Source organism: Ambystoma mexicanum, chromosome 4q (assembly GCF_040938575.1).
Source record: "Ambystoma mexicanum isolate Mex_15411 chromosome 4q, UKY_AmexF1_1, whole genome shotgun sequence".
NCBI classification, from domain to species: domain Eukaryota; kingdom Metazoa; phylum Chordata; class Amphibia; order Caudata; family Ambystomatidae; genus Ambystoma; species Ambystoma mexicanum.
Window position 1 is genome coordinate 1,246,184,014 of NC_090928.1, and position 22,988 is coordinate 1,246,207,001.

A 22,988-nucleotide genomic window follows, 5' to 3' on the forward strand; every position below is an offset into this window, starting at 1 on the left:
CTGCACTTCAAACTATAAGTCTGTTAATGGGCACCAACCAGTCAGTCTGTAGCCACTCTGGACAAAACCAAGGTGTATGGTGTACCCTTCTCGAGAGGCCAAGTGTCTGAGATCAGCATCCCTAGGTCTCGCTATGAGCTACCCACATGAAGAAAAGCATTGGCAATTGCAGCAGTTTGGGCTTGTGTAGGTATGGGAGAGGAACTAGCAAGACACGGCCATAGTGGTATTAACTGGGCATTTATGGTAGCAGGTGCAAAATTATGAGAGTACTGTGGTGATCTTACAGATGGCATCACATCTCCCCAGAGGTACCCCCCCCCCATGAGGCCAGGGTGGTGCGACTGCTACCCAACAATTCCCCTGGGGGCGGTGCATAGTGGGAGGAGTTCATGGGGTGTTTGGGGGGGTGCAGAATATCCCTCCCAGGTAAAGTGGCGTAGGCCGATACCAGGGGTCCTGTAACACCAAAACCCTTCCACCATATTACTCCTCAGTGGGCAATGTAGTAGTAACTGATTTTGTAAACTGTCTAAAACCCTTGCTTTGTCAAATACCAGGACCAGGAAGAAACGATGAAGTCAACAAGTAAGGCGCAACAACACTGATACACCTGGAAGTCAGGTGACTGACATTACCCAAGAGCTGCACTTCGTATTTAAACCTTAAAGCAAAGTAAGCCTGGTTTTGCTAGCGTGGAGCAATGTGGGTAATCTGAAATGGCCTGAGAGGAGAATGAAGAATGAGCATCAGGAGGACTTGCAAGTTAATATTTTTTCCTCCTGTTGACAGAATCCTACTGACCCCAGTTTTCCTACAGATACAGCAAGCCGGGCTACCTATGAACCCGGTGAGCAGACAAGCCACCAAAGAAGTCTAGGCTAGAGCCGACCGAAAGGTGCGACCCGAGGAAGAGGGTGGACCATGTGGTCCACAAACAGATCTGCGTGATTTTTCCATCACAGAAAAGTCTGTGAAGGAAAAGTTTGCATGTGAAATGTACGAACCTTTGGTGAACAAACACTGCAAATCACACATCCCCACAACACACCCATGACACCCCCCCCCCCACTCCCTTACTTACCTTCCATTTTGCTGTGTCTCTGCAACGCCAGTTCCCTTTCACTTCCGTGATCGGGAGCCGGCAGTGCAGGGTCCTTTTTTTTTTTTTTTTTCCGGGCAGCTGCAGGGTTTACCCCCGCTCACTATACTGTAGTGAGCAGGGTGTTGCGGGGGACCCCCCCCGCTGCCCCCATTTATTTATTTTCACGGGTGTGCTGTCCCCCGCAACACCCCACTCACTATACCACAGTATATATCTTATTTTTTTTTTTTTCTGATGTCGGTTGTGCATCGGGGGTGTCCACTCCAACCACCGCTCACTATACTGTATAGTATGGGGAGCAGGGTGTTGCGGGGGACACCGCTGCAGTCTATTTTATTTATTTTTACTTTCCTACAATGCATGCCATCCAAAGGTTCGAACTTTTGGCGTTCGAAACTTTGGTGGTATGCATTTTCTGGACTTTTGTGCGGTCATACTTTTATTTCTTTTTTTTTGGTACGTTCGTACAATTCCCCGCAAACACTACGGAAGACGCAGCTTCAGTAGTGAGCAGCAGCAGGAAGGCGAGCCAGCCCTATAAGGGTTGTAAGCAGACCGCAACCCTATAACCAACATTGATCTCCAAGCGACGAGCGCCAAAGGTTTAAACTGAGCAGATGCACCTTGTTTGATCTTGCGGTTCCTGAGACCTGAGAAAGAACTGGTGAAGAACTCCCGAAATCGAGGTACTTGGGAGATGCCAAGTCCGGGTGGTGTTGGGAACCTAATCAACAAATAGACCGAAAGTGGGTACACTATGGGGTAAGTACCTGGCCAATACCACAAGGAGGTAATACTTGAGGGACTGGCGGAAGATCCTCTACTACTACCACCAAAATCGTTATTCAGACGGGACCACATCGACTTGCGTTTGTTTGGTTTTGAACATTTCTGTTGTACTTTGTTTTCTACACAAGAAAACTTTTTTGAATTTTTTTTTAAAACAATTTTATTAGTTTCTTCAAACAATACAAACCAAACATGCAGTGCATATATCATGCTTGCCGTCCTGCATTTGCAAACCTAGATATCCTCTGGGGTGTCATATACGCCCTATGCGTAATATACAGTTGTATCTGCTTTTAATCTTGCATTCCTCGACACCTTCTTATGGTACCCCTGAACTCGTTCCCACATCCCATCTTCCATCGGGGCTCCTACTTCCGCTTCCCAGTCTTGTCTCAATTGTGTTACCTCCTTCCCAACCTTGGACATCATCCCGTATATTCTGGATATCTCCTGTCCTCACTCCGTTATATCGTATATTATTCTATGGTAGCATCTGGTTCTTCGTCCAATACAACTTCGGGCCATGTTCTCTTAATTCTCTGCACCATTCTATGATACGTAATATACTGGCCTGTGTAACCCAGTTTCCTCACCCAGCACCTCAAAATCTATGATGTAACCCTCTTGCCAGATATCACCCATCGTTGCCAACCCAACCGGTCCCCAGTGATTCCTGATGATCATCCTTAGCTTCTTATCTCCCTCCCCCCCCTCCCTCGTTAATGCGACTAATGGTATCTGCGTGGAACATGGGGATGGGCTCCATCATCTGGCATGCCCTGCGCCACATCTTCCATCCAAGTACCATCATCTTAGGGCACCCTTCCATTTGTCTTGGACAGCCACATCATCTCTCTCGTAGAATGGGGCACAATTATGTCCAAACAACCTGGAATTGGAGGTCACTTCATCTGAAAGCCATTTGGAAACATACTGCAGTTGGCTGGCTACATAATAGACCTCATAATTAGGCAGTTTTATCCCCCCTTTCTCATAGAAATTCTGTAGCTTCCATAGTGCCACTCTGTTTCGCGTGCCATGCCACGGGAAATCCCTACACATACTGTTCAGTTTGGTGAAAAACCTCTTGGGTATCAAATGTGGTATATTCCCAAAATAGTGCAGGAGCCTAGGTAGGACCACCATCTTTAGCATTGCCCCACGTCCCATCATTGCCAAGGGCAGCTTCTCCCAGAATCTCATGCATTTTTCAATTTTTTATAACGGCTACCTCTGTGTTGTGCCTATGCTCCTCTTCCGCTGTGTGGTATAATTCTACCCCTAAATAACAAAATGTACTAATCACCCATGGTACTTGTAACACCGGTAACTGTTCCATTAGAATCACTTTATATCCTCCAGTGGAAACATGCTCGACTTCTGGGGGTCACCGCTATACCAGACAACCCCGCATATCTTTCCATTACTTCTAAAATATACTGGAGATTTTCTTCCGGGTGCCGCAAGTACAGCAGCATATCATCCGCGTATAGGGAGATCAGATGCTGTTCCCCTCCCACCTCGATGCCTATGATGTCATATTGTTGTCTTAAGTATATTACTAGGGGTTTGAGAGCCAATATGTAGAGCATTGGAGACCACGTACATCCGTGTCTGGTGCCTCTCTGAAGCTGCCATCTTTCGGATATCACTGCTCCAATTTTAACTCTAGCCAGCGGTTCACTATATAGCATTTTTGCCCACCGTATATATCCAGGCCCCATCCCATAGCCTGCCCGGGGCCCCAACAGCCATGGCCCCTAACCGAATCGAAGGCTTTTATTGCATCCAAAGATACAGTTGCCATTTCACCCTCGTTCTTGCCCTCAAACTCAATGACCCTTTGGAGTCGTCTGTGATTATTGGATATATTCCTGTTCGGGACACAACCGGTCTGATCAGGGTGTATCAGTTTAACAATAACCCTCTTCAGTCTATTTGCCAAAACAGCCGTCAATATCTTGCTATCTTGATTCAACGTCGACAAAGGTCTATAGGAACCGCAGCTATGCCCTGGCTTGTTAGGTTTGGAAAGCGGTATTATAATCGCTTCCCTAAGTGACTCTGTCAATCTTCCCAGCTCAAATGCTTCGTTCAACATTTCGAACAGTGGGGGAAGCACCTCTTCTTTATATACTTTATAAAATTCACTTGGGAGTCCATCAGCCCCATGGGTCTTACTAGTGGGCAACTGTCCTTCCAGCTCCTCCAATGTAATCGGTGCATCCAACTCCTTTCTTCCGCGCTTATCTTTGGCAATCCTATATCCTCCAATGTTTCCAATATCGTCACGCGCCTACTCTCCCCATCAGCTCCATATAGTTGCCTATAATAGTCTGCAAACTCCATATTAACTCCCTCTTGAGTGTCAGCTACACTACCGTCTTGCCTTGTTATTGTCCTAATCGTGGGTCTAGGGGTTTCGCTCTTATATAACCATGCCAAAAGTCTTCCTGGTTTATCCCCTCCCGCGTGCTGTCTCTCTATATATTTCCTATAGTTTGGGTTACACAGTCTTTCCCAGTGATCCGCGCATTTCTGCTGCAGCCAGAGTATCGGTTCCATTTCTTCCTTAGCGGGATTTCCTCTTCTCAATGCCTTTTCCAGTTACCCTTCTGTCACCCGTAGGTGAGCCAGGATCCCCCTTTGCAGGCCCTTAGATTTTGCTATGGCTACCCCCTGCATCACAACCTTAAAAGCTTCCCACAGTGTGCCCGCCGAGTCCACACTGCCGGTATTCGTCTCAAAATAGGTTATAATCTGCTCCCTCATATCCTCTCTAAAAAAGGGGTCTCTCAGTGCTTCCGCTCGGAGGCGCCACATCGGAATCCTTGCTCTCGGGGGGCAGTACTGCCATCCGAGGATCAAGGGTGAGTGGTCCGAAAGGACTCTTGCTATATATTCTACTTGTGTAACCTCTGTTATTACTTCTGGTGTAGCAAAGACATAGTCCAGCCTTGTATGTAACTGCTGCGGGGTGGAATAATGCGAGTATTGCCTTTCCTGAGGGTGTCTCATCCTCCACACATCTCCCAAACCAAAGTCATCTAGCAAAGTCTGCAGCGCTTTAGCAGCTGGGGCGGGTCTGTCCATCTTCCCGTCTGATCTATCTACCCTAGGGTTTAGTGCACAGTTAAAGTTCCCTCCCCAGATCACTGCGCTCACGAAGCACCTGCTAAGATTGGTACATAATGTCCTGAAGTACGCCGCTGTATTCTGATTCGGGGCGTACGTATTTACAATGCTTATCTCCCTATTTTCCACTAATCCCCTCAGTATAATCATCCTCCCATCCTTCTCAACTATCTCCTGCAACCCCTGAAAAGGGACATGCAGTGCCACCCATATGAGCACTCCCCTGGCATAGGCAGAATATGATGAGCCCACCATCACTCCCCTCCATTTTTTTAGCAATCGTCTCCATCTTATCCTGTGTCAGGTGGGTCTCCTGCAGCAGAGCAATGTCTATCTTTTTCCTGCGCAGGTACAACATAACCTTGTTCCTCTTTAAATAGCTATTAAGGTCCCTAACGTTCCAGGTAATTACCTTAAGGTCCCCCATGGCTTGTTAGAATTCCACCCCGCCCCTCATCGGTGCAGTCCAGATCCAAGTTCCATCTCAATCTATATAGGCTCGTTTCCCAATTTAAACTCCCCTTAACTAGAAACACATCAAACTCCCCAACCTTCCTCCCTACCCATTCCCAACATCACCCCCCCCCCCTCCCCTCCAACTGTTGCCCAGCTCCATCCTACTTCTACTACTCGGGGCAGGGTGTCTTCGTCCTGCCGCTCCAATCCACTTCAATTTGACCACACATTGCTACTCCAATTTACTTATGTTGTCGGCATTCTATATTCCAGTCCATCAAGTTCAACAACACCAAGGATATTGCAGCCCAATATCAGCATTATCCGTCCACACCCCACCATCATTATCTCTATCTTAGTCTCTACTGGGGTGCCCCACTTTGTGTCAATTCAATATACATAATATCCCAATCACTTATCGTGCTCCTCATGGGCCTGGTCTACATCTCGTTCCAGGCAGCCCTGTAGGTCCAGCCATGTCGCTGCTTCCTCTGTGGTGTAAAAGGAAAAAAAACATTCTGCTCTTATGCGACACTTTCAATTTCGCGGGATACAGAAGCATGTATTTGATTCCGGCTGTGTGTAGCCTCCTCTTAACAGCCACGTAGCTATACCGTTGCCTCTGGACCAACATTGTGTAGTCAGGATACGCCGTGATGGTAGATGAAGCTCTTTCGATCGTTTCCCCCTTTACTGAAGTACTCCAAGATCTTCTCGCGATCTTTATAGTTCAATATCTTCGCAATTATCGCGCGGGGAGGGGCCCCAGGCCTCGGCTTCCTCATGAGTGCTCTATGTGCTCTCTCTCCACTGTAAATACCTGCAAGAGTTTGTCGGCCCCTATTTCTTGCAGGATCATGTTCTCCACATAATCTGTAGGGTCCTGGCCTTCTTCTCCCTCCGGCAGGCTGACCACGCGGATGTTATTCCTTCTCGCCCTCCCTTCAGCTTCCTCCGCACGATTCTCCAGGTTAGCCACCTGTTACTTTAATATGTGGACCTCCTTTGCATTATTGGTGCTGGTGTCTGTGTTGGTTTTCACTGCACTCTCCAGGCTACTTGTTCTATCTGCCAGTGCGCTGACATCCTGTCGCAGCAGGGTGACGTCTACGCCCACAGCGTCTATTTTAGCCTCCAAGGAGGTTCGCAGGTCCGCCATTGCTATTCCCCAAGAGTCCTGTAACTCTGTTATAGCTGTTAGTAGCTGGTGGTTTTCAGTCGCTGATGTACTTTCTGCGAGTGCGGTCGCGCCACTCTGCGTCGCCGCCGGAGAATGCTGTGACTTGGCAAATGCCTCAATCGTGGGTTGTTTGCTTTTGCCTTAGGCTCCTCTCCCCGTTATCACGCGTTCTTAGTTATTTGCCTTAGGTTACTTGGTCCGTGGTGTGGCAATTCTGCTTCATTGACTTGCTGTGCCACCTGTGAGCCACTTCCAGTCAGGCGGCACCGTGGGTCAGGTTATGTCTCAAATGGGTTGCGTCCTCCCATGTATCTGATACCCCCAGTGTTGGGGCTCACCTTGCTTCTATTAATTTCACCACAGCAGCAACCAGTGGCTTAGGCTTTCATCCACTAGGTCATAGAATTTACCATCCCCCACAGCGCGGGTTTATCTGCAATTTCCGTGTCCCACCCAACAGGCACCCTTATTCAATGTATGCCACCATCCTTTTGCTGCTCAAGATGGGCCAGGTGCAGTTTTCCCAGACGCTGTCTTATTCGTGCAGTGGTCTTACATGACCCCGTTCAGTAGATGCGCCTCATTTTAACCCAAGAGCAGCGCCTCCGCTCAAGCTTCTGTCTAAGGGAATCACCAGGGTACTCCCTTCCAGTTGGTTAGACACTCCGGGGCAATGATCTCCTCTGTTATGCTGTCAGGAACACAGGGCTCACAATGTACTTGGCCTCCTTCACGTACAGCATAAATATGCCGCGCACAACACTCCCATGTTTTCATTGCCCTTTGTTCATGAGGGCTACGGTTTCCTTTCCCTAGCCTGGCCGAAATGTGGGTGTCCTTGTTTCCAACACGCTGGCTTCAGGCAATCAACAATAATAGGTCCACGCCGGCTCCTCTGCACAGCGCGGATCCTTAGTTATATTTGCAACAATGTATCTATGGCCACAGCTGAGATGCCTCATGCAGACCGCACTGGGTTCACTAGAACCCTGCGGAACATCGGTCGGAACGGACACTTCCACGGCCGCAGTCGCTTGGAGCACCCCTATCCCTCTAGATGCCAATCTCTGGCACCCTCGTCCCGCGAGCGTCTTGTCTGTGGTGCCGAGCGCCCGCGCTCACAATATTGTAATGTGCGCTGCAGTGGGAGCACAGTTCAAAGAGCGGCCGACTCCGCATGTTCCGATCTGCTTTACCAGCCTCCGCCGCTTGCCGGTCGGGTCCGTATGGGAGCTTCCTCTGTGTTGGGCAAAATTCCTTTGTTAGCCGCCATTTTGTGTCTTAACATTGCAGTACGGCCGCCATCCGAAAAAGCGTATTTCTTCTTTGACGACTCCAATTCATGTGTAATATTTAACCAGTGCAGAGCTCACATTCCGACATCCTTGCTTCCATTTATGAGTGCCGTGGATTGTTTTTCTGCTTGCGGTCGCCGGATCAATGTCGGATCTCTAGGAGCAGCTCTTCGGACCCGACCTACTCCATGGCCAGTTGGCCACGCCCCCCACACAAGAACACTTTGAGCCTTACTTTTCGTTGAAACCTTTTTGTTTCGTCACAAGGAGCACTGTTTGTCTGTACCAGGAGTCTGCTGGGAGGAGGAAGTCAATCCTCCCAGGTTTATTAGAACTTTGTTTTGAGTCTCTTCCTTTATCCTGACACTGTCCATTTTGCTAAGGAGGAGGGAGTCATCCCCCTTGGAGCACAGGGTATCTTATATCTGTTAGGTTTTGCTGTAGCATTAGGAATGGTAAGTTTTGACCAGGACTGCTTTTAACTCGACTGACCTGACGGCCTTAGTTTCTTTTGTTCATTAGGAAAACCCGTTTTGCCTGAAAATACGGGTCTGGGGGGGGGGTGTAAAAAAAAAATGCTGAATGCACGTTTACAGGGAATGCAGGAGGAAAAAGAGTGTAAACCTTTTGTTTTTTAAAAGTAAAATGCGACCCTGCATTGGGAGTTCTGGCCAAAACTCCTACTACAGGGAAACTGATGCGGGTAAGTGCACCTCACCTTACATAGGGATGGAGGGTAGGGGAATGCGGGCAAGGCTGCTCTACGTGATTACTGCACACCAGTTTTCAAATTTGAATTTTCTGAATCAAGATTTTTGGCGCTGCAGTAATCTCGTGGATCCAGGGAAACCATCTTAGAATAGGGATAGATGGGAGTTTTCTTTTTTTGTAACAAAGTATTGTAGAACATGTTCAACAAAGGTAGCAGGCGCCCCTCTCTCGGAAGAACGAGGCATGATAACCTGTTCAGTGGTTGTTAGCCACATTGAGAGTTTGCAGCCATCTGCTTTTTGCTCACTGTACCTTTCACAGAGGGGAAATACCCATTTGCATATCAGTCTTTGTCCCGCCCACATGGGCAGTCCAGCACCGAAATACTATGGCAATTCCGAGTACCAACAGCAACCCCATACACGTGTTTCAGCCTTGTTGGGCATCATCAGTGAGGTGAAGCTGAGCCTCTTTAAGCACAGTGAGCAGTGCTCCACGTCTGGTTGCCCCCAGGTAACCTATGGTGACCAACCCCAAGTTCCTTCAAAGAATTCAAAGGTAGCAGGCGCCCCTCTCTCGGAAGAACAAGGCATGATAACCTGTTCAGTGGTTGTTAACTGAGTTCGCAGCCATCTGCTTTTTGCTCACTCTACCTCATCTCAGAACAGGTTATCATGCCATGTTCTTTCTGGAGAGGAGCGCCTGCTACCTTCTTTGAAATATTGTAGAACATGCCTTCTTTTGGGCAGTCTCCTGCTCCCTCAATGCCACAGTTGCTGGACATCTGATGGCAGTGCCTGTCAAATGGCTAATAATTGTACACAAACCAAACTGTTGCCTTGACCAATGCTTGTTGTTAACAGCACTTCAATGAAGGACACACAGCTTGCTTCTAAATCGAGTGGCTGAAGGCAACCTGGTTAAGACATTTTATTTTGCACCAGTAGTGAGTTTACAACTTCACTTTAATTATGAACTCTCAGACTACTGCTTCGAAAAAACACTGGCCAACACTTTGAGTGCAAAATTTGATGGTAAGGCTTTATTAAAGCGAGTTCAAAGTGTTACCATGATGAGGTGTTTTGTGTAGAGAGAGGCAGGAACTGGGTGGGAATGGACATGGGCATTGCCATGGGCATGGCCATGGGTGGTGTGATGAATCTGGACTATTCGTCCACTCTTCCCCCGACGGGAACAAATGCCTGTCACCCCCCCCAAACCCCTCCCCTTGAGGCTAAGTAGGACCCTTCCTAGGTGTATGTGCAAGTGGGACCTCGCTGGGAGTGATTCCCTTCCTGGGGGCAAGGACTCCCATTCCGATGAGGAACTCCCGGTCCAGCGTTGATTGCCTGCCTGCGTGGGAACTGGAAAGACTGAAGAAAGGGTAATATTCAGTGAATCTAAAACAGAGTTAAAAACAATCCCTTTGGTTTCAGGTAATGCTGGATCTGGCCTGAACTCAGTCAAAAGTGAAATGACACACCACTTTTGCTTGTGCTGATGCGCAAGCCGTATGATGGCTGCTCCGGTTCCCCTGGCAACCAGCATCAACCCACTGGAGCCCGGGAAAGTGCCCGCGAAATACACCTCCGCGGCCCAGGCCCGCTATTGGTCTCCTCTGCCAGCCCCTCCCCTCCTGCTTTGAAGGGAGTGGGAGGCGGCCGCCAGGCGAAGCCGTCGGGAGAAGGCCAAGGGGAAAAGGGCCCCCCCCCCCTGCAGCTCTCCGCTACTCAACGCTGATGGACCGCGAGGTAAAACGTTTCACCAAAGGTAAGGCTGATAACACAAGCCGCTCTGTCTACATGCACCTCCAAGAGCCGCCCCCCCCCCACCACAAGGAACCTGCGCCTACGCGCGCGTAGTGCATTTGCCCTCTCCCCATCCAACCAACCGCCTCTGCACTCTCGGAACTCTCGCCTTGGAGCAAGGACATCGCTCCGTGGCGAACACCACAAAGGAGCCCAGACCCTAGTCACCAGGCCTCACGCCCCCTGCCATATGACAAATGCCGCGCAAAAAGCTCCACTCCGCCGCTCTTCAGGAACTCTCTGGCCAGTTGAGCACGAGCCACGCGCCCCCTACGTCTCTATCGCACCCATGCCCATTGTTGCTGCCCCTACGGACACTGCTCTGACTATGCCTCATGTACCCTGTGTTGCCACTATGCCTCATGCACCTAGTGCTGTGCCTCCTGCCCCTCATGTACCCTGTGTTGCCACTATGCCTCATGTACCTTGTGTTGCCACTATGCCTAATGCTGTTGCCCTTACGGCCATTGCCCTGCCTGTTACCACGCCTGCTGCCGCAATGCCAATAGCCACTGGCGCCTCAGCCCCTCCCCGAGCCCCTAAGCCTGCACATCCTACTGCAGCACCCACCTCGCTGAAATGTGGTCTTGTCAACGCCAGATCTATCCCAGCCCATGCCCTGGACATCCACAACCTCATTCTCAAGAATAAGCTAGACCTCATCATCACTGAATCCTGGCTGAATGAAACTTCTGGCCCACCCCTCATCCTGGCCATCCCAGATGGATACACCATCCACAGACGAGATCGACCCCTCACCAGGGGCGGCGGAATAGCCCTCATTGCCAAAGAAAGCCATACTATCCGAAGAATAGAGGGCGACCTTGGCCTCCGCTGTGACTACCTCCCACTGAAAATCAACCTCTCCCCTAACATGACTCTGGCTCTCCACATCGTTTACCGCCCCCCCGGGCCTACCACAGACTTCCATGACTCCCTCATTCATTCCCTCTCCGCCAACCTGAAAAAGACTTCCAAAGTCTTACTCAATGGTGACCTCCATCTAGGCCTCCATGACCCTAATGACGTCCACGCAGCCACCCTAGATAAAGCCCTATCAACCTTAGGATTTGCGCAAGCCGTCGCCCACCCCACACACTCCAAAGGACGCTCACTGGACTGGGTCTCCCACCACAACTGCCCAGTACTCATCACTGAGAACTCTCCCATCCCGTGGTCCGACCACCACTACATCCAATTTGACCTTGACGCATCTAAAGAGCCCCCTCCACCCCCTCCCTCCATGCCTCTCCAGAAGTTCCCGCCAGCTCACGGCTGAAAACATTACTCCTCCTTAAAGTACCTGCACTCCAGGCTCCCTTCTCGCAGGACCCGGAAACCCTTGCCAGATCCTTCAAGCTAGCCATTACCCAAGCGGTCGACTCTGTTGCTCCCCTCACTCTCAGGAAACCAAAGAAAGCCAAGCACACCAATGCCTGTTTCTCCCAGGATCTGCTCCAAATGCGTGCTAAAAAACGTGCCGCCCTAGCAACCTGGAAAGCCAAACCTAATGATACTACCAAACTATCCTTCAAGACCATCTCCAAAGACTACAAATCTGCCATAACCCTAGCTAAAGCTAACTCCTTCAACACAAGGATAGCTAACGCTGAATCTGGCACTAAGGAAATCTTTGCCATTTTTAGGGAGCTAGAAACACCTTCCGCCCCACCACACACCCTCCTGAAGGATGAAAAATGGTGTAACGACATCCAATCCGCCATGCTCAACAAATTCAATACCCTGCAAGCGAGAATCCTAGCTCACCAAAAAGCCCTAACACCCCTGATTGCTTCCCAAAATAGTCATCAGAACAAGGAGACTACAACCAACTCCTCTCCGGTCTTCAACTTCAAAGACGTCACTGAAGCCGAAGTCATCTCCCTCCTAAAAAATTATTAAACCGTCCAACTGCAAGGGCAACGCATGTCCTGCTCAGCTCATTAAGGACTGCGGCACTACCCTTGCCCCTTTCCTGACAGCCTTCATCAATGCCTCCTTCCAATCGGGCCTTGTCCCGTCCGACCACTCCTTAAAAAAACCATCCCTTGACCCCTCAGTACCAGGTAACTACAGGCCCATTACCACGGTCCCCTTCCTGCTTAATATTCTGGACAAAGCCGCTTACCTGCAAGTCCAAAAATTCCTTGAGGACCACTGCCTTCTGGGCCTTCGGCAGTCTAGTTTCAGGCCACGAAATGGGACTGAAACGGCCCTACTCGACCTGAAAAATCAAATGGACGATTTCAGAGACGCTGGGAAACCTGCGCTCCTTCTGCTCCTTGACCTATCTGCCGCATTCGACCTTGTCGACCACAATACACTTTGCCACCACCTCCATCGCAGCCAACTTCTCCCCTAAAGCGTGCACGTGGATCACTTCATTTCTGCAGGAACGGGCCATGAAAGTCTTCTCCGACTCGGCATGTGCCTCCCCCAGCAACATTAAATGTGGAGTACCCCAGGGATCCTGCATCACTCCCACCCTCTACAACCTATTTACGAGGCCCCTCTTCAACCTTCTCGACACCTTGGGCATCTCGTACACCAACTACGCTGATGACACGCAGGTGCTCATCCCTCTCACTGGTGACTATGAGGCAGACAGGATCACCCTTAACTCCATTTACTGCACCATCCAAGCATGAATGGCAGAAAATTGGCTGTGCCTCAACAGCGACAAAACCGAGCTGCTACTCATTGGGTCACCAACTATTCCTGGGTAACCTCAAAAAGAAATATCGCTCCTTCACAATCGATAACCTACCCATCGAAGTGTCACACACAGTTAAAACTCTCGGAGCCTACCTTGACTCTAACCTCACCATGAACAGGCAGGTCAACGCCATTGCATCCTCATCGGCCTACTACTCTAAACTGCTCAACGCAGTAAGACCCTTCCTAACCACGCAGAACTGCCTTACTATTGCCAGGGCCACCATCGGTTCAAGACTGGACTATTGTAATGCTCTCCTCGGTGGTACATCCAGCAAAAACATTGCCAAACTCCAGCTTGTCCAAAACAATGCATTTAGAGCCGCCACTGGTCTTCCGAAAAAGGATCACATATCGGACCTTAGACAGGTGCACTGGCTTCCCGTCAAACAGTTATCGTCAAAATCCTCTCCATTACCCACAAATGCCTCCATGATCTAGCGCCCCCCCCCATCTATCCCAGTGCATTTCCATGCCCACCTCCACCAGGCCGTCTAGGCTAGCCTACACTAACCTGATTACCAAGCCCAAAACATGCAGAGTTCGTGCTGGTGGCTCTAGCTTCCCAGCTATCGCTGCCGATCACTGGAACGCACTCCCCACTCACATCAGGGCTATCCACTCCCACTTGGCATTCCGCAAAGCCATCACAACCAGTCTGTTTGTCTGAAATGTTCGTGCCTAGCATTTGCTCGGTACTCAACTGAAATTCTATGTCTGCTTAATGTACCTGCAACTGACAGCCTTACGATGTAACTAAGTAATCGCATGTTCCAAAGTTGTATTCTTGCCTACTTACAGCTTCTTGAAAAAGCGCCTCAATGCCCGTGGGCTGTAGTGCGCTATACAAATGTAAAAAATAAAATAAATAATATAAAACCACAAAGAACTTTCAATGTGGAAGACCAAATCACACGCAGAGATGAGTCTCTGACAGAAAGATGTCCTGGACAGCCAGAGCCACAGAAGACTGCAGAGCCAGTGGTAGTGCTGAGTGTGAACGAAAGGCTTGCAAAACGCTAGTAGGCTGGCGTTCTGACTAGGCAAAGAAAGGCCTAGGGGCAAGAAGGAGATGAGGACGGTAAAGCAGCCATCTCACCGCGTGGTGCGACCACATGGAAGCTGTGGTGGACATGGGACCCGTTAACATTCGCCGAGACCAGAGTGCAGCGAGGAGACCAAATCCCAGAGCTCCGCACGAGAGGTACATTAGCTGCCAACTTGAGCAGCGGAAGGGAAGCAAGTGATTCTGAAAAGCTAATGCTGTGTAGAGGGGCGAGCAGAGTTATTCACGGCGGGGGAAAGCCACAAGGGTTACATGAGCCAGATAAACCTGAATAAAGAAAGCAAGCCTATCCGAGGGCTTTGCATTGGGGAATCCTGAGAAACTGAAAGACCTTTATAATCGAGGATAGAGAAGCCACAAGGGTTACGGGAGATGGGGAGGGGTGGGGGAACCTGAACGGACAGTCTGCAAATAGAGGGCCCGCTAAAACGAGCTTGATAGAGGGCCCGCTAAAACGAGCTTGATAGAGGGCCCACAGACAGTCCTGAAAACAGGAAACGTAGTGAACAGCACTGGGGAGGGAGAAACCAAGGGTTGCACTTTTTGAAAACCAGACCAGCACATATTCAAGCACCAAGTGGGACATGGTGTAGTTGTGGTATGAAAACCTTGTCTTTCTTGAGGAAAAGGAAACTGTATGAAATGTATCAAGGTTTAAAGTGGCATACAGAACCTATAATTTAGAATTTTTATAGCGCTACAAACCCTCAGGTATCTGAGCGCTGCTTATTACCCACGGCTTGTGGTGCTCATTTATCGACCTCAGAAGGATGAAAGGCTGAGTTTGGCCCTGCCAGGAATCGAACCTACATCAGCAGGCTCTGCACGCATCCCAAAGCGAGCGCTCTACTCGCTGTGCTATTTGACCTACAGTGGCTGAGGACTGTGCTACAAGAAATGGATTGTTGACGCACTTTTTCTTTCATACCTTTTTTGTTTGCAAAGAGATACAGAATTTGATGACCTTTTTCTTTAAAACCTGTTTGGGAAACTTTCTGTTTGGTGAGAGATCCATATCACTGGACCAGACATCTGCCAAGGACCGAGGCTATTGCTCAGACCACCTTATTGTTAAGATTTCTTGAGTGCTAGGGCCAGTTGGATGAATCTGGACTAAACTATTTCTTTTGGGACACTAGACCAGCACCATTAGTTTTAGTTTGTTAGGCTGGGAACTGCCTTCATAGCAATAGGACTAGATTTGCAGAACTGGCTTGTGATTCATCCATCTACTTTGGTTGACACTCATTTGCCCTACATGGCTAAGATTGTACCAACGAATGGTCCTATGTTGAGCCATAAATTGGAGGGTACAATGCCCAGTAGTTTAAAAAAAAAAAAAAAAAATTGTTTTCTATTCTAAAGGAATTCTTGGCTAACTCCCAATTTTCAAACTGTTCTAAATGTAAAATTGTTATTTGTTACTACTTTCACTTTTGGCTACGTGTCCACGATTGTGATTATATCTTGAGTGAACTAACAATAAACACTGTGATATTACTTGCTTTTCTTCCTATTAGTTCTGCGATGAATTTAGAGCCAACTCTAAACTCTGCTTAACTTGTGGACTGAAGCTAGTGAAGCCAAGTGAACCAAATATTGTCCGGCATTTGGGTTTCCAGCTCTTAGAACATCTTGCCAAGTAAGTTCCTTCTCCCACAAGGGATTTCCTCATGTTTCAAAGATGATGATTGTCTATAGTAATTCTGTTTCGTGATACACACCGGTGCTTTGTAAAGGACTCAATTGCAGCTTGTGCGGTTAGTTAAGTTATTTTTATTTGCGATGAATTCTCCCCATAATTTTGAAATCAGTGGTCTGCTAATTGGTGCATAACAAAAACCACATACTCAAAAAAAAAAAAAAAAAAAAAAAAAAAAAAATGGAGCACAAATCGGGCAAGAAGCAACGCGGTTTATTACAAACAGAACAGTGTATTCGCTCTGATCGAGAGGCTGACATTTTTATAAAATACTGTAGTCGGAAGTCAGGAGAAACACTAGCAAGTTGCAGGAATATATGTATATACTTTATATTTTTCCTGTGCTTTCCAGGGATTTGATTGCAAACCAATCTCCTCCTCCTCGATAGTTATATTAATTGGTGAAAGTGTCATTCGAGCAAACAGTTCAATCGTTTCCCATCCCTGTCGTTGTGGTCATGTGTTTTAAATTTGAAAACTTCCCAGATCCAACCCGCTCAAAGGGATTTACCACGTGTATTTGTGATTGTACGCTTTATTATAATTTTATTTTTTAAATATATGGCAAGTGTTTCAAGGTGCGTTTTCCCCACCCCTAATCATAGAGCAATGTGTTGGACCAAGTTTACATCCAATTTATCGCCCCCCCCCCCCTACCATTCCCAGTGAAGTCCTTATACAGTGTGCCTGTGGCTCAGAGCATCTGTTTATTCCCCCATGTAGTCAGCCCCATCGTGCATCTTCTTTACTCCTGCAGTTGGTCGGAGGGTCACCGACCTATCACCCTTTTTGAATACCAGCACTGATTAAGTGCAGCCATGATTGTGGGATTCTCTTGGTCTTTTTGATTTTATCAAATAACTCTACCATCAATGTGGCCCATGCCTCTGGGTGGTTCTTTAGCATTTGATTGGCGATGCCACCCGGGCCGGAAGCCCTGGATTTGCTCGCAGAACTAATCAAAGACGAGACCTCATCCTTATCTGCTAAGAAAGTCCAGAATGACAAAAGGGCGATATCTTGCACTGGCCTCTCCTTTCCAGATTGGGAATCGCATTTCAACAAGCTCTTATTCGTGCAAACATCCGCTGGCACCGGGTTAGATAGTAAAGCGTGCTGAGGGTTGTTCATGCCATTAAAGACCTTCCATATTGCTGCAGTGTCTTTTTTTTATTTATTTATTTTTTTATATGCAATAATTTCTACCATCTTTTACGCGTCTCTTTGAAGCATGATGTACTTGTGAATTGCAAGCCAGTTTTTGTACTGCTGCTTTTACTTCTTCATGCTTTTATCCGTCAAAGCCACTGTTTTTATTGGGCTTCCTCACTTGTTTAAGTGCACATTTCCTGGAAGCTACTTCCTTGTCAAAACAGTGACCGTTTGTAAATGTCAGCTTCAGGCCACTCAGCCTTTTCTCAGCGTAGGCCATTAAAACGGAAGTATAGTCTAAATTAGGACCTATAAAATGGTTCACTCTCTTGCTAGAGGACCCCGACTGTTATGTCATTTATGTTCTCCAGGAGTATTTTCAGCCTGGAGTGCCCTGGCTTTGTGCCGATGTTCTGGTATATTCGCTCAAGCTCGTCCTTGTTCCATTTGCTAGAGGGAATCTTTAAGATGTTAATCACTGTACTTAGTAGGTACTACCTCCATGTGTTGCAATTTTGCATGCATAATAGCATAGGCAAAGAAATAATCCAGAATCTTTGTCTCTTTTCCATGTTGGCCTGGGCCATTCTTATGTTTCACGCAACTAAACGTTCTCTCCACCTCAAGCCTCTCAACGGCCGCTGTACTGAACGGCGCAAGATCAGTGATTAGACCTCCCGTATCATTGAAACATTGTAGGTTCAAATGGCCACACATGACAAAGTCTGGGTTGAGCCCTCTACCAAAGGCCTCATCGATTGGCCCGCAAACTAATTTTTCAAATGATGCTGCCAGAGGGGATCTGTAGTTCCAATAGAGGTTCAGTAGCATGACCATTCTTGGTGGTTGGGTGTTTGAATAGCCCATCTGTAGGGGCAAGACCTATATTAGCGGTGTCGGATAGCTGATTTCAATACTATTGTGTGTTTTAATTGCAGTAAGAAATCCAGCCATAGGCTGCCCCTTGGGGCCTTTTTTTGCCTGGTTTAGGTATACTGTGAAACCCTCCAACTGGAGGTACACACAGCCAGGTCTCCTGCAAATAAAACCGATCATATTGATCGAAGTCCAAATCGCCAGTTCCAAATAAGTGCAAAAAACCTCTGCTGTTCCAACATCCAAATGTCATGGGTGGTGTTTCGGGTGCAGCAGCCTTCTTTAGACGTTATGACCAAAGCTTTTTCTTGCAAGGGCACCTGCAATCCAACTCCAGTCTTTCCCGTCTGGGACCTGTACTCTTGGCTCCCTGACACCCCAAAGCCCCCGAGCTGCTTCGCATCTGTCCACTACAATACTCAGACCAAGGTTACTCCTCACCGTCGGTGGAATAGCTTTAGAGGTGTGCACTTCAACAGTTCTACGGTCCCCCTTTCTGAATGACCGAACTTCAGTCGGGGCAGCCACTGACTTGAGGCTTGGCCTGTACCTTTGCATAGGGGTTGTGAGATACAAAGATTTTTCTTTCGATATGTATAGTGTAAGGGCAAAGCCCATTGGGAGCAGTCTCACCGCTTCCTTCATTAAGAGGTGTTTTTTACTGGTAAATGACAACCTTGTCCAGACGGTCTTCCTTTGGGAATTCAGTCAAATGCAAGTCGTTAGTTTGAACGCTCCTAAGCGAAGGGATACCTTGAAACAGTCTCAACACATTGGTCCTATTAAGAATTAGATGATTGTTTATATAAAAACACTCTCTCCAAAAAGAACATATGCATATCCCTGGTATGCTCTTCTCCTGTAGCTTGGTTCTTGCCACCATGTTTACTTTTTCTGACAACCCTTTGGTTCATATGTTCTCCATTGTTGCCAGGACATATGAACCAAAGGGTTGTCAGAAAAAGTTCAACTGAGGCAGTACAAGACTCCACTCTTAGTATAAGGCTGTACAACCTGAGTTCAGGCTAGCGTAGACCGAGCAGCCAGGCTCATTTTAGGAGGGAGAGAGGGCAGCAGAATCAGTACAAATGAAATTGTAATACAAATGGTCCAAAGAAACGCTGAAACACTATGTACGTAAAAATAAATGCTCTATTTAAATACAGGTAGGCCCAGATGAAACTTGGGGTAAGTAGTAACACATTATATGAAATCACAATTATAAAAACTCAACACTATACTTGAAGGTACACAGACCAAAGTATAGACCTTATTTGGAACACCTAACAGTAGTTCTAGGGAAGTCAAAACTTTTTCATACACATTCAGTATAGGTCACCCCTATTCTTGGGGAGTAAAAACCAATGTTTACTTTTTCACAATTACATTCAGTAATGCAAGGGCAGTAGACCCTACCAGTTGTACAAGGACTCTCAGTAAAAAGCAGTCAACTGGACAATATACTTTTTGTGAATAGTGGAACACTTATTCCAGGTACAGTAAAAGCCTTTAACTACTTTTGTTATAACAGTTTTACTAGGTGAGTAAAACCTAAGGATGTAATATTCAATTACAGGTGCTTTCTCTATCAGTGAAACACAGATGGAGATAAGCAGTAACTCGGGTAACTTATTTTTGGATGGCACACAGCTAAATCAAGGTAAGCAAAACCCATCTACCTTTTCCATCTCACAAGGAAGTCCAGGTTAGATAGCACAGGGAAAGTAAAACCTAATGTTACACTTTGCTGAATGACTCCGTTATTCTAGGTAGTGAACAACCTAATACAGACTTATTCTGGACAGACTAACAGCAAGTCAGGGGAAGCAAGGCCCAGTTGGGGGACACTTACACAATTATCTTAACAGAACTAATCTGGTGATACCAACAGTTGGAGGACACTCCTACAATTACCCTGCAGGAATAATCTGGTGAAACCAACACTTTAAATTTGGGAAGAGGCACAACCTAATCAGAGTAAAATACCTTCACGTATACTTTCTATTAGAATGGCAAAACAGTTTCTGAGGAAGAAGAGATGTTAACAATACTTTTGAGAATAGTGCGTCACACATTCAAGATAACCTTTGTAACTGTTCACTCTTAGTTACAGTTACCAACCAACTCTTTCCAAGTAAACCACTTTTAAAAACTTATTTTCTTTTCTAGGCAGAAGTCCCAATCCCTTCAAAAGTCTTTCCCTGGTTCTTGGAGCATGAGTGTTCTCGGTGGCAGGAGGGGGGTCACTAGGACTAGTGACCAACAGGCAGTGTCAGAAAGGGTTCTTTAGTAGCAAAAGTCAGTTTTCCTTAGGAAAACAGGGCAAACAGGTGAGTACTTTAGGTTAGAAGAGAGTCCAGGGGCTTCGCAGAAGACACCATAGCAGGATTCTAGCAGTAGGACTGGGTGCACTGAATGAGAGGCCTCCCCATCACAGTAAACACCACACACCTACACAGAAATCCTAACCGGCTTAAGGTAAGTACATAACCAAGCCAACACAAAGTACCTCTGCATTGAAGATTTTGCAGCGGGAGGACTTTAGGATCTGCCGTCAAATACCCAGTCAGTGGATTCCTTGTCGTGGTGACTGAAAACAAGACCTCAGAAGGGACTTTGCAGCAGGGATCGATGTAGAAGGCTCTAGGCAAGTTTTCCCTCGCGGCTGAATGCAGTTCTGCAGATTTGGTGCCTTTTCAAGGAGCACAGAAGACAGAAAATCGCAGTTGAATTCTCTTTGTTACAAAGGTCCAGCACGCTGTTGGGACTTTTCGGACACGATTCGGATCCACCAGGATGCCCACGAGTTTCAGAATTCAGAAGACCGTGCACCGCATGATGGCTCGAGGTCCCAGGGTATTGCAGCAATGCAAGATCGCAGCAACACGTGGGATGGCTCAAAATGGGTTTTGGGAGTCTCCAGGTCGATTGGAAGGAAGTGCTGCAGCAGGCTCGGGTTACACAGCATGCTCTCTGGTCGCTGGAAAACGTCTCCGCCACGTTTCCTTTGGCATCCTCTTCGGTTTAAGTTACAGTGGTTGACTATTTTCAGCTTCCAAGTTCGCAGTATTTATCAGGAATTACAACACAACGTCTGCATGCTCTCCCTGCATTTTACCAGAAGGGGTGGTTTGGTTGTCCAATCAGCACAGCCAACCCCCCACTGGGCTTTGTCCCCATTCAGGCAAGGCGTAAAAAAAAACTAGGGCTGTGGAGTTTTGGACTCCTCCCTTGCTTCCTGCCCTCAAAGACAGACTGGAGCCTGGGCGGGGGGAGCCCAGGGGACTCTCTCCGAAGATAAAAATCACACAAAGAAATTTCCCGCCCTGGGGGTCAGCGGAAGGAACAAGAAAGGACAAATGGTAGAAAGACAGGGGGAAGGGGGGCATTTTGGTAAAATGAGAACAGCCCGTGGTAAAGCTGCACCAAATTAATACAAGGTATTACTGCCACCAGCCGATGAAGGTAAGTTTGTCCCTGTAACAGAATTGTTAGTTTTGGTGTGAAAGGGGATACATTGTATCTCCCCAGCACTCCACATAAGGTGGGGTGTGCTGGTTTCACTTAACAAAATGTAAAAGGGATCCAAAGATCCTTTCTACCCTTGGGAGCTATAGTTCTCTCAAGGTTAGCAAAAGAAAGTTAAAAGAGGAGCCCTTAGGGCATCCCAGCAACAACAGGCACTTATTGCCAATAAGTTGTTAAAGAGGATAACTTTAAAAAGACACTATGGAGAGTCTTAAAAATCACACCCATCAAAAGAGTTAAAGATTATGTGAGTGTGGAAAAAGGTTCCCACTCACTGAGGTATTAAGGAAAAATATCCCACTAGTAAAGTTTCTGGAGGATTAAGTTCCGAAGTAGTTTTTTCCAGGACGTAAAGGCTCCTGGGTGGTGGTCAACTTTGTCATCCTCTTCCCTACTTTAGTTTCTTGTTTCTTACAATCAGACAACTTACATTTTAATGGCTTTCTTTGCGTTTGCGGGGATAGGCCTAGAGATATGTGATCCGACTTACCAGCAGCTAACTTGGAGAAGATTTGAAACTTCTTCAGGGCTTTATCCTGGGTCTATGCCGTAGGTGCCGATGGGGTGGAGGGGCTGCTGAGACTGTGATCTGGCCTAGGGACCTTCGTTTGATTAATTTGCATGCCTTTAATTGGAAGATCCCGGGCATCCATCTAGGTCAAGGGGATCTATCTGTACTCCTCTATTCACTCGGATTTCCCCAACTTTGCTAGATTTTAGTACCGGGAGGTCCAGGGTGACCGACTCCATGGGCTTGTCCGTTTCCACCCCGGTATAGCCTCTAGGTGCCTACCTCCTCTTCAAGTATAATCACTTCAGATGTAGAGTTTACTCGGTCCGACCTCCTTTTACTTTTTCTGACCACCCCCTTTTACTTTTATCGTTCATTATGGGGATCTCTGATGCAATGTAAAATTTCAATGATCTGCGCTGTATTTTTGACTGTTATTCTGCAGAGCCGTTATGAATTGTTCCACGAATATCACCTTGGAGTGCAACATCGCCAAAATTGTAGTTTGGTCTTTAAAGTTGTCACTCAGGGTTTCGTATAATTTCATGAAAGGAACCATCGTGATCGAGAGGGCTGGGATGGTGCATGCATCAATTAGGTGCTTTGTAGGCGACTTGTCTTCAACCTGGGCAGCCACCATGTCCATCAACAAGTCCTTGTCAGATGGTACATTATCAAGAAGGGGCAGAGGCTCGTCTGGCACCCTCTGCCCCTTGCCACCTTATACCGCTATGTTGATCAGCGAGGATCCATTCAAAGTATTATTTGACCCAATGTTTGCCCTCTTGCCTCTCAAGGTATCCACTTTAATAATTTTGGGCTGGGCCAAACAAGCGCTCTTTCAGGAGAGTTCTATGTCCCTACCTCACTCCTTCAAAACCCGCGAGTCCAAATCGCTTTCATAAGAGATGCCCTCTGAACCTTCCTGTCTTTCTTTCCGGTGGTTGTTCCTGTCAACT

The 22,988-nt window shown here is 47.4% G+C and overlaps 1 protein-coding gene across 5 annotated transcripts in view; it reads left to right on the forward strand.

The window, feature by feature from the left end:
* The window catches only part of LOC138468321 (exportin-5-like), a 2,334,215-nt gene that overhangs the window by 18,056 nt on the left and 2,293,171 nt on the right, over window positions 1-22,988 (forward strand). For all 5 annotated transcript variants that reach the window (XM_069608827.1, XM_069608826.1, XM_069608825.1 and 2 more), the window contains exon 2: window positions 15,781-15,902. In XM_069608827.1, coding sequence (XP_069464928.1) covers window positions 15,781-15,902 — 122 coding nt within the window. The remainder of the gene's footprint in view (window positions 1-15,780; window positions 15,903-22,988) is intronic.